Source organism: Mytilus edulis, chromosome 6, assembly GCF_963676685.1.
Source record: "Mytilus edulis chromosome 6, xbMytEdul2.2, whole genome shotgun sequence".
Taxonomy (NCBI): Eukaryota; Metazoa; Mollusca; class Bivalvia; order Mytilida; family Mytilidae; genus Mytilus; species Mytilus edulis.
The window spans coordinates 64,580,363-64,593,487 of NC_092349.1; the positions used below are offsets into that span (position 1 = coordinate 64,580,363).

General features: G+C 32.0%; 1 protein-coding gene across 1 annotated transcript; it reads left to right on the top strand.

Moving 5' to 3' along the window:
* LOC139528112 (uncharacterized) lies at positions 1 to 11,284 on the top strand. The gene is made up of 9 exons (XM_071323942.1): positions 1 to 62; positions 595 to 649; positions 952 to 1,073; positions 3,038 to 3,146; positions 6,282 to 6,488; positions 7,018 to 7,113; positions 7,987 to 8,058; positions 10,414 to 11,027; positions 11,128 to 11,284. Exons 1-8 carry the CDS (start codon positions 48 to 50, stop codon positions 10,461 to 10,463), a joined length of 726 nt encoding a protein of 241 aa, XP_071180043.1. The 5' UTR covers positions 1 to 47; the 3' UTR covers positions 10,464 to 11,027; positions 11,128 to 11,284.
* Positions 11,285 to 13,125: the final 1,841 nt, after the last annotated feature.

A 13,125-nucleotide genomic window follows, 5' to 3' on the forward strand; every position in this document is an offset into this window, starting at 1 on the left:
TTACATATATACGATATAACCGGACAGAAGTTAATTTAAATACCAAAATGGTGGCAAAATTTGTAAGTAATCTTTGTATATTAGCTTGAATTTGTACTGAAATATTTTAAAAATCAAAGATTCTTCGTTCTTTTGTACCAGGCAGATTATCAGTACGATATTCCTGTAAATACACAACATCTTGTGATCTGAAAATACGAAATGCTGTAAATATTACCAATTTTGTAAATTCAAAGTCTAATGTGTGATCTATTTTCAACATAATTAATTGGAACGTTGGTATTGCACTATTTAGGAGACATATAATCTAGATTTGAAATGATTAAAATTTCAATTGAACTGGACATATTGCAGCTCTAAAGTACTATCTTTATTCAAATAATTTTCAGAGCGAAATGTAATTTTTGTATGGTTAATTCCAAAGAAGAATAAAACGTATTTATTATTCATATACGTAGGCAAATAGAGTGAAAAGTTTCAAACAGTGGTGCTGTATCGAGTAAAAGAGGACAGGCTTGAGACTACAAAAATAAAAACATTGAATGATGACGTTTTTCAAACTGTTTTGTACATTTATATATATCTGACTTTTAGATCTTTTTCTGTTATGTTGCTGCCATTTCGGAAGTAAATGGATTACAAGAAAAAAGTAAGGAACTTATATACTACAATTTCCAGAAAAAAAAACCCATATTTGATTAAAGTTTGAACATAACCTGTTTACCATTATAATCCTCCAGTTAACAGGGTCATTTCTGTTATTCAAGAAACCATAAATGGTAATGTAATACATTGTTTATCTTTAAAATTCAAAGACCAGTACCAGTAAAGATAAGAAAAAGAACATGTCCACAAAATCGAAAACTTTGTTTTAAAATGTTTATTAATCTTTATAAATTCCGATTGAATGAAATTATATGTAATGATAACATTCATTGTATTTTGTGACAGGACTCAGCAAAGAAAATGCCTTATCTTTCCTCAGCCGGAAGATTTTATCGTCGTCGAAACACGCAGAACATTTGTCATGTGCTGATAGTTATTACTGTAGCATGCACCAAATAGAATGTTCGGTACGTAATATTTTGATGACATCAACATCAACGGATTCAAACAAACTTATCATTTATACCAGGATTAACATTTGTACTGTAGACTACAAAAGATCCATCAGTGACGTTATGTTAAAAAAATGTTAAAAAAGCAAAATAAAGTAAAAGAAATCCTTGCTACATTTAGACTAATTTGACAGGACATGCTTATGAGAGGAACATACACATGACAGTGATATACCAAATAAAAAAGTAGGAACGAAAGAAAGAATGAAATGTTTCCATAGTACTCTAATTTTTAAGGCCAATGTTCATCCTAGGCTTTTATTAATACTGAAAGGAAATGGTCTATGATTCTCTTTATTTTTTTGCCTTTATGCTTTATTTATATGCCTTTTTGGGTTTCTCTGTTACATATGACGTGGCTCTGTACTTTTAAATCCCGTTATTTTGTTATTATGCCATTGTATTACTTGATCTATTTCACTTGACTGGGTGGGTTTCAATCGGTTCGCTTATGAACGACCAGTCCATCTATAGACCTGTTTTTTTTTATAAACTCATCAATGAAGTGTTCAGATATTCTTCTCATATCACACACTAAGTTCTTATATGTATCTGTTTGATGACACTAATAGGTGATTAGAAATCAATAATAATTATAACGGCAATCATCCTCATCACACACATCTTGAAATAGGCTGTCCTTATGCAAATTTAAACGTAAGCACCAATCAGTTGAAATAAATAAAGGCAACAGTAGTATACTGCTGTTCAAAATTAATAAATCGATAGAGAAAAAAACAAATTCGGGTTACAAACTAAAACTGAGGGAAACATTTCAAATATAAGAGAACTACGACACAACAGAGACACAACACCGAAACGTAACACACAGACAAACGAACTATAATATAACAATGGCCATTTTCCTGACTTGGTACAGGGCATTGTATGAAAAAATGGTGGGTTGTACCTGGTTTTGTGGCATGCCAAACCTCCTGCAAATATTGGAAATAAATGTTTGTTAATATGTTTGTTTGTTTTCAAGGTAATTGAGAAAATAACACAATGTTATCTGCTGTACACCGTATTTTTGACATTTATACCTGTTACGTCTGTTTGTGTTGTTCACACATCGTTGTCAATACAATGATTTTTTTATGCAACTGTCATACAAATGAGAGGTTTAGCTAGCTATAAAACCAGACTTAACCCTCAATTTTCTACATAAAAATTACTGTACCAAGTCAGGAATGTGACAGTTGTTATCCATTCGTTTTGATGTGTTTAAGCTTTTAATTTTTCCATTTGATAAGGGACTTTTCTTTTTCAATTTTCATAGGAGTTAATTTTTTTGGGTGATTTTAATCTGATTAAGCTTGTTTTTAAATTATGTGAAGTTATATGAATCGTATAGTTATCAAAATGATGATAGTATGCATACAACACGCTCATAACTTAAACGATTTAGATAGACCAAATATAAGTGGCAAAAAAATTATATCATATTCACAACAATAGGAGCCAGACACTGCTCATACACAAAGAATGCACACAGTTTATTCTTTGCATGTATTAACCTTTTTTTATGTTCATGCAGAACGGCCTTTATCATGATTATAGGTAATTGGTCAAAACAAAAACATTTACAAGAGAGGGACGAAAGATACCAAAGGGACAGTCAAACTCATAATCTAAAACAAACTGACAACGCCATGGCTAAAAATGATAAAAAAGACAAACAAACAACAGCACACACGACACTGGTAATAAATTAAAACAAAATTGGGACTGTAAGTGGTTTTGCGTTCAAATTTCAAATGTCAGTTTTAATAAATGGTGCTAAATTTCTAGGCAAAAATGAAGAAACATAAATTATTTTTACCGTAACCAGGATAAAAAACCATGAACTAGTCAAGTTTCATATTTATTTTGTTTTTGCAGGAAAGAATGTCAATTGTGATTTATTTGTATCTTTATAGACAGAAGAAGCCAAAGAGGATGTATGCCAAGACCAATGTTCCTATTTCCAGACTTGTTTTTTTCACTTTGATGGATATAATTGCTGGGGTCAAAATACTCACTGTAGCAGTACGTACAATACAACTGTAAAATAAGAAATGAAAACATATCTACTGTTGACGAAGGCACAAAGTATACAATTTGTATAAACCCGACAAGCTGTATGGAATCAATATAAATACGAAATGAAAATATATAGTTTTAAATGAGGCCTGCATTATAACATAAGTCTATAAACCAGACAAGCTACAGACTCAATACACAGAAATGATATTATATTTTTTTTATAAAACCTTGTATCCCTACTCAGAGCCGAAACATTTCAAGTACTAGGGATACGACTATTCAAATGATACTCATCAGGCCGGTGTTGATATTCATAAAGTATTCAATATTTTTGAAATGGGTATTTTCTTGTTAATTCGACCTGTTGATACTGTTTATAATGCTTTTTTGTTATTTAATATTAATATGGATCTTGTCTATATACCAGCTATGATATTTTGGAACGTCTACTAATTTTCACTTCTTCGTACTTTATTTGTATGAACATCAAGATTATTCTCCTTAAATCTTTACAGTGAAGTTTTAGCTAGCTCTAATTGTATAGTTTTATTGTTGACATTCACCCGAATCTGTATCTAGTGTTAAATTATGTATTTATATGACGGAACTTTCTTGGTATTCCTATAGTTATTGGAAGAATTTTATACACAAAAGTGGTTTACCTAAAACGACAAAGTTATTTTTCATTTACCTGTATATATTATTCAAACCGGTTTTTATACGCCCGTCAAAATTTTGACGTGACGTATCATGATATACAAATGTCCGTCTGTCCGTTAGTCTGCTGTCATGTCGCACCTTATCTCAAAAACGATTCTTGATTATTGCTTTTAAAACTTTACACACTACTTTCTTTATATTAATCTAAAGATCTGTTTACTTTTTGGTGATGATTCAAAATTTTATTTTTGAGTTATTGAGTATTTTGTAAAAAGGGAAGGTTTTTTTACATGTCGTGCCGTATCTCAAAAACAATTTATGATTATTGCTTAAAAACTTTGCACATTTTCTTGTTTCTATTTACTTCTATTTATCTAAAGATCTGTATACTTTTTGGTTGGTCAAATGTCCCGCCGTGGATTATTGCATAAAACTTCAACACAAGACGTCTGGCATATCATGCCCTCATGGCGCAGCGGTTTATTTTCAAAAGTGATTATTTTCGAAGGGTTAAATATTTCGCTGTGGTCTTTTGCCATGGACTTGTTTGTTTGCCTTTTGGCCTTGAATGTTTGTCCCTATATATAATATTTTATTAACTGTGCATTTTGCATTCAGGTATCGCAGATCAAATTTATTCGTTCAAAGTGTGTTAATTTACGTTTTTTGATTGAGTTAAGCCTTCCAATTGATATTTTATCGTGTGTTGTTCTATGTTGTGATGTAATGCTATTGTTTCAGAAAAAGGGAGAAGGTTTGGTACCATCAAAACGTTTAATCCCGCTGCAATTGCTTGTACCTGTCCTATGTCAGGAATCTGATGTACAGTAGTTGTCGTTTGTTTATGTACTTTGTTTGAATGGTTTTACACTAGTAATTTTTGTGCCGTTTATAGCTTGTTGTTCGGTGTGAGCCAAGGCTCTGTGTTAAAGGCCGTACATTGACCTATAAAGGTTTACTTTTATAAATTGTTATTTGGATTGAGAGTTGTCTCATTGGCACTCACACCATATCTTCCTATATCTATCGTTTCTAAAAATGCGGTTTGCCAATATAGATGTAGCTAATGTTAATAAAAATTAAGATAACAAAAAAAAAAAAAAATACAAAAAAAAGTAAAATTCAAAGCGAAATATTCGTCATAAAATGGCAAAATCAAAAGCTCAAACACATCGAACAAATGGAAACAATTGTCATTTTCTTGCCTTGATATATGCGCTTCCTTATGCAAGAAAATGGTTGATTAAATCTCGTTTTATAGCTTAATTGCTAAACTTTTCACTTGCATGACAGTGGCACACAATTCCATTAAATTGACAACAATGTGTGCGCAATTTGTGGGCAAGAGCAATACTCGCTACAATTTATCAATGTATTTTGGTTAAACTTAGCAACAGACGTACCTATAAGGATACCTAATGCTTTACTTTAAACATCTTTTATTTAAAAAAATCATGTACATGACATACACATATAAATACAGTGATACAATATTACAAAGGAATTCGGAAACAAGTTTTCCCTTATATTAATCCGTCTCCCTGTAGAAAAAAGATAAAGGGAAATATCTTCAAATGAAAAAAAATGATTTTTTTTCGTCAGATCTTTCCTATACATATATGTACCTGGCGGCGGAGTGTGTTTACAAGACTTTGTCAAGACTGTCTCACCCAAATTATGATCCTTATCATGTACGAAGGACGCTATTAGCCAAAACGCTTCGAATCTACCAAAAACTGTTGCACTTGTTTAAACACGAGTAGATTTTCCTCTTAATTGAGGTTATTGCAGCCAAATAGGAGTGTTTCTATATTGTATGGGAACGGAATTTTTTCTTTCGTACGTTTTCGAACAAGGGAGTAATTATTACACTCGAGAAGAAAATGCTTATTGCTCTCGATTCTACCACAGGTACAGTTTTTACTTTCTATAAGATTTCTCTTAAATAAATGTTCGTTCAGATTACTACAATCCATCCGAAGTCTGGCATGAAGTATTTGTCCTTTCCTGTCTCCATAAAAATAACAATTTGGTATTTTACTTACAATTTGATTAAGGTAACGTTTAAGTGTAAACTTAAATTGATTTAGTCTGATATCGTCCGGTATAGCATTCCAGGATCGAAGAACTGAGGGAAGAAAAGATTTCTGGTAAAATGCAGTTCTACATTTTATACCTAATGCTTTGGATTGATTAGACATAGTTAGTGTGGAATTCTAGCTCTTATCACAGTAGAAAAGATCACAAATGCACATAAACTAATGTAGATGTCATTTATATCAGTTAATCAGTCAAATTCACATAAACCATGCATGCTGATGTTTTTGTTTCGAATACAAAATTATTCAAAGTTGGCTTTCACTGTTGTTACATTGTTCATCACCATTTAGTACATGGACTCGTATTCTGAAATTAACACATATTAATAATTTGTTATAGAAATGTATACAATTAATCCCAATGTATATTTTCTTTCAGAAATAGAACCTTTCAAACAGGGGAAAGGAAGCTTTGCATTCTTGATGATACTTACGGTAGTGTGCATCAGCTTGATTATTGCCCTTATCGTCATGTGTGTAAAGAAATACAAGAATCGGGCAACATCTCCGATGAGATCATGGCCAACATATCAGAACAGTTATATTGGCCAGGAACAATATGTTCAATTTGTCAACCGATATCCTGGTACACCTAATTTGCTTTTCTTTGAGAAAATATGTTTCATGTATATGCCATCCAGATAGTCTCAGAAAAGTCTTAATAATTTATAAGTAAAGAAGCAAATAAACTCATCATAGATACCAGGATTAAATGTTGTATTTACTCCAGACGCGCTTTTCGTCTACAAAAGACTCATCAATGACGCTCGAATCCAAAAAATAAAGTTATAAAGGCCAAATAAAGTACAAAGTTTTAAAGAGCATTGAGAACCAAAACTCTTGAACGTTTTGTCAAATACAGCTAATGTTATCTATTCCTAAGGTAGAAAAACCTTAGTATTTCCAGAAAGTCAAAAGTTTTGTGAACAGTGAATTTATAAATATGATCATATCTTTAGATAGTTTTAATATTTTTGCCATGTCGTTGTCGTTTTTCATTGACGACATTAGTTTACTAGTAAATATTGCTTAAGATTCGTCAGTCTCCATTTTGATTCTTTTAATATGATGAAGGATGTTTATGTTGGTTATTTTAATATGTGTTACGTTTGTAGTCATCAATCAACATGGACATCGGCAATTTCCAGGAAGCAGTGGAAACAATAACAATTCAAACAGCAGAAATCTGCCTACGTATGATGAAGCAGCAGGTCAGTTGTTTTTGAAAAAAAAGTTAGATCACAAAAATACTGAACTCCGAGGAAAATTAAGAACGGAAAGTCCATAATCATATGACAAAATCAAATGATAACGCATGGACAACAAATGTCACATTCCTGACTTGGTACAGGCATTTTCAAATGTAGAAAATGGTGGATTTAACCTGGATCTATAGCGCTAAACATATGAAAATTCATACTGGATCAGCAACATTCATTTGCAGAATGTAAATAAAGGAAATGTATTTTTGCAGGTTATAAACTTGCTTGTTTCAATGTTTGTGCATATAGATATGTTCAAAACTTTAACAATCCCAATATAAGTAAGTGCAATTTGTACATATTGTTAATGAAAATGAATTTGCAAGGTTCATGTTAAAAGCCCTAAATGCCATGTAGGTACTGAACAATTCAACAGAGGCAGTATACATATACAATCAGATGAAAAAAATATTTCATTCGTTTGAATATGAAAAACTAATATCTCCCTTCAATCAAGATGCTTAATAGTGATTTTTAAGTCAATGAGAATTTCAGTTGCATTTTTTGTAAACTTTTCATTAATAAATGCGTTGTAAAAGTTCTTTTGTGAAAACCTAGTCAACCTTGTACAGAACCAAGTAAATCGTTTTTTCTTGACAAATTAAATGAATCTTATCATATGATTAAATACCGCGTTGAAGAATATTCGTATTTTCTAAAGGCAAGCACATAACCTAGATTTCTATTTACAACAACAGTACCATTTTAATGTCTATTTTTCTAGACTTTCGACATTTTTTCCAAGATTTTTTTTGTTATATATTTTTTGTTTATATGTTTAACGACATTGATGATGATATAGTATTTCTTGTTATCATTTAGGAGCAAAACGACCAGAGTTAAACGCAAGAAATAATCAACAACTAAGAGAAACTCCGACTGCACCTGGTCATGGTAAATATGAAGCAACTGATTTATCTTGTCGTCCAAGCTAGGAGCCCGTTGGTACTTGTTGGTTGCTGTCAGACATAAATTGATTTTGTTTGATGGTTTTAAGGAGATTTTTTGTCAGATTTTCAGAATCCTCTATTTTTATCCATTTGAATGCCTTAGAAAATTTTGCCCATTGACCCCATTTTTCTTTTTATAAATCTTTTACATGTATCATTTTAAGCCATCTGTAAAAGTATTATACAATCTTTGTTATTTTTTAATAGTTTTTGAGCACTTAACTTTAACTTTAAGCTAGTCAAAATCAAGACATAACATTTTCCCGCCAAAATTTCAATGGCTTATATATCGAAAACAAGCACATTAACCTATATTCTATTTTTGCTCTTTTGTTCCTTAATCAATCCCCTATCAATTTATACTAGTGTTATAAAAAGCTTGTTATTTTGAAACTGAGTAGCGAACTTCATTACGCAAAAATCAGGTCATTCTTATCTGCTTATTGTAATTGTATCATATCTATATTGGTTTTGATCATTGTTGAAGCCTTTCTTTGTCTATGTTGGATATTGATCTCATCGGCAATCCTATCACATCTTTTAATTTTCACATAAGTCATAACAAGTATTGAAAATTTTATTTTACCTAGCTGATAATGCATTTTCAAACATGATTTGATTAAGATTAAGTTGATTATATATACAGCTTAAATAATCGGAAGAGATAATAGTTGCATTATAGATGATTGTTTTGCAGAATTAAGGCCCTTGGACTTAGAAATTTTACTCAAATAATCAATTTTTGCACTTTTCTCTTAGGGATTGATTATATTGGTTTGATATTTGGTGAATTGATTTATCATGACAAGTTACAAATCAAGGTCAAATTTAATCCTGGTCTGATGCTTTTTTGATGCAGGGTTATATGGCCTTGGTCTTAGAAATTTCACTCAAATAAACAGTTTTCCGCCTTTTTTTTGTCATGCTTGAAGATATGATTTGATAATTAGTATATAGTTGTATCCTGCAAAGTTACAGATTATGATCAAATTTTAATCCGGTCTGATGATTTTATGCAGAGTTATTGTCCTATGTGCAACGCAATATTCTCAAAATGCTTGCTGTTCTGCAGTTTGCATGTTGTGTTAAAAACTATCTTATTAGTTTGTACGTTTCACTGTGATGAATGTTCTTGCATTTGTTTGTGTTGTCTTTCTGTCATGTAGTGTTGTCATTTCATCGATATGTTTTAACATTTACATAAAGCGGGAGTTTTGGCTCGACATTAAACCAGATTCAGTCTACCATTTTGTCTTAAAATATCCTGTACCGAGTCCTTACAATGCAGTTGTTATGAGATATAATGTTTCTATGTAAGTTGGCGTTTTTTTCGTTTTTTTTTGCACTTCAGTGTTCCTGTTGTTACTTTTAAAAAAAATTTTAATTGATGTAATTCCCCCGGTTTTAATTTTTAACAGCGATATACTGCTCTTGACTCTATTCCAAACAAATACTTTACAAAAATTTCCTTTAAAAATGTCCTGTACCAAGTCAGGAATATGGCCATTGTTATATTATTTTTCTTTTCTGTGTGTGTTACATTTTAACGTTGCGTCGTTGTTTTCTCTTATTTTTGAGTGTAAATTCACATTGCGATAAGACGTGTCACGGTCTATCCCAAATTCATGTATTTGGTTTTGATGTTATATTTGTTATTCTCGTGGGATTTTGTCTGATGCTTGGTCCGTTTCTGTGTGTGTGGTAGACGTTTAAGTGTTGTGTCGATGTTCTCCTCTTATATTTAATGCGTTTCCCTCGGTTTTAGTTTGTTACCCCGATTTTGTTTTTTGTCCATGGATTTATGAGTTTTGAACAGCGGTATACTACTGTTGCCTTTATTTAAATACCTTTATTTCCGATTTTTTTCAAATACCCTTATGTACTGTATTGAATAAATACGATTGAAATAAAACCCATAATCAAATTATTTCTGAACTTGATGTGAAGAGTAAAAATCATGTTTTGCAAAAGTTACCATTTTTTTACTATGAAATAATAATGGTGTTTATGGTTAAGTGTCTTTTACAAAACGTTATAACTAAATTGTCAATATTGAAAGAAAAACGTCAAAAGGTGGGTGTTTCACTGAAGTTAAAGAAAAAAAAAAAACAAAAAATATGTTTTATTAATCCAAAACCCAAAATTAGTACATAGAAAATGAAGAAGTGGTATAAACACATGGAAAAAAAAAACCCAACACCAAAGCAATTTTTTTTTCTCTCAAACGATTACAATATATTTTGATGTTCATCAAAAGAATATGGTTTATGAACTCATTCATTTATTTCATTCATTTCAGATTCAATGCAAAACATCCCACCGCTGCAGACTAATTTTACTTCATCATAAAGAAGATCTGTATGGTAAAATTCCGCGTTTTTGGAATTTCATTGAAAAATTAATTATCACTGCGTAATTGAAATGACACAACTGACGATAAATGATACAAATGTTTGTTAAGATATGTTGATATCACAGTTTCTAACATCTGTGTTTTAAAACCTTGAATTGAAAGATAAATGCATTTCAGTTTTTTTCCAATTCTGTTTAATATTTGTTTTCAATATATTTTCAAGGCCGTGACATCCATTGAGGCAAGTGAGGCAATTTCTTCAGTATTTTTGTTCTATTGATATTTTTTCATATTAATTTGTTACATATCACTGATAATTTAGTTACTGCATTTCATTTTTATGTTCTTTTCTGCTTTTGGATCATTAAATAATATTTTATCGCCAAAAAACATTAACCCGTCACCGGTAAAATGTTCATTAGTAATAAGAGAAACTATAGCGTATGTACAGTGAGAACCACAAACTACAGAAGCTGCGGATCATATTTGATTAGATTTCGTGGCAGGATTTCTTCAGATCAGAGTCAAATGATGCAAAACCAATACTTTGTTTCATTAAAGCTTGACAAATTTCAAATAACATTCTTTTGGTTATTTGACCGGATCTACCGGATAATGAAATTAAAAGACGGAAAATAAATAACAAAGATGATTTGCAAGCTACTTACAAGAAACTTTAGTTTATGCACACCCTGAATTCAACGTTCTCGGTACTGATACATCTTCGGATTCCACTTTTAATGAAATATGGACATTTTTCTTATATGTCATGTTTATTGTATGATTGTATGCTGTCTCCATATACATAGTTGATTATTTGTCTTTTATCTATAATCAGTGAACTTCAAGGGGGTTTCGAACCACAATTCCCCTAAGCAGGGCTCTGCCGTGCAATCACTGGAGACTTAAGCGTTACCTAGACCACTGGCCCCACTGTCATTGAGGCCTTCAATTTCTACAAGTTGTATATAGGAATATTGTATTTCTAATTCTAACATGCCGTCCTTCAAACGCTTTGAGTACACACCCGTGGTAAAATATGAATATATTGCCAGTGCTGTTCCGATTGTACTCCCACGTCATATGCTTTTTTATGAATGAGATACCCGACGTCATAGAACAATGACGTTAGAATGTAAGCATTTTACGGGAAAATACACGCTTGTGAATCCGAAAATCATCACAAGGAAACATACACAAATGATGCTAAAATGTGGCAAAAGCCCTTTATTGTACATCATATAAGACATATAAATAAATGAATTATTTCTTAATTCTAACATGACGTCCTTCAAACGCTTTGAGTACACACCCGTGGTAAAATATGAATATATTGCCAGTGCTGTTCCGATTGTACTCCCACGTCATATGCTTTTTTATGAATGAGATACCCGACGTCATAGAACAATGACGTTAGAATGTAAGCATTTTACGGGAAAATACACGCTTGTGAATCCGAAAATCATCACAAGGAATGAGCCATATTTTTTTCATATATACATAAAATTAAGAATGAAAATGGGGAATGTGTCAAAGAGACAACAACTCGACAATAGAGAAGACAACAGCAGAAGGTCACCAACAGGTCTTCAATGCAGTAAGAAATTCCAGCACCCGGAGGCGTCCTTCAGCTGGCCCCTCAACAAATATATATACTAGTTCAGTGATAATGAACGCCATACTAAACTCCAAATTGTACACAAGAAGCTAAAATTAAAAATAATACAAGACTAACAAAAGCCAGAGGCTCCTGACTTGGGACAGGCGCAAAAAGTGCGGCGGGGTTAAACATGTTTATGAGATCTCAACCCTCCCCTATACCTCTAGCTAATGCAGAAAAGTAAACGCATAACAATACGCACATTAAAATTCAGTTCTGATGTCAGAAGATGTAACCAAAGAGAATAAACAAATTGACAATAATACATAAATAACATCAGACTACTAGCAGTTAACTGACATGAAAGCTCCAGACTTCAATTAAACTGATTGAAAGATTATGTCTTCATCATATGAATATCAGGCACAATTCGTCCCGTGTGGGGTTTAGTATTATACCATCATAACATATATGAGAAGAACAAAACCCGTGTCATGAAAACAACTGGTTTTTAAATAAATGTGTTTAGTTCCGACGCAAAGACCCTATAAGTGAATCAATATTAACGCCAAAATATGCAATCTTTAATGACCTGACAACAGTATCGTAACTATATCCCTTCTTAATAAGTCTATTTAAAGGTTTTGTTAGCTTCTGAGGTGAATACTGACAATTTTGTGCTTTATATAGAATATTTCCATAAAATATTTGATGTGAAATACCTGAACGTATAAGAAGTCTGCATGTTGAGCTATATTTACGAATGATGTCCTTATACCGATGAAAAAATTTAGTAAATATATATATAACTCGTCTAAACATGAAGCCCAGGTGGCCGTGTAGTCTAGCGGGACGGCTACAGTGCAGGCGATTTGGTGTCACGATATCTCAGTAGCATGGGTTCAAATCCCGGCGAGGAGAGAACAAAAAATTTGCGAAAGCAAACTTACATATCTAACATTGTTGGGTTGATGTTTAGACGAGTTGTATATACATAATGTACACAGCCATGTATCACCATCACTGCTGGTGATCCGATGGATAAATATGTTGTAGAG

Coding starts and splice junctions, on each gene's coding strand:
- LOC139528112 (XM_071323942.1), top strand. Junction 1,074..3,037: donor TGCACCAAATAGAATGTTCG/GTACGTAATATT, acceptor GTATCTTTATAG/ACAGAAGAAGCCAAAGAGGA. Junction 6,489..7,017: donor ATTTGTCAACCGATATCCTG/GTACACCTAATT, acceptor TTACGTTTGTAG/TCATCAATCAACATGGACAT.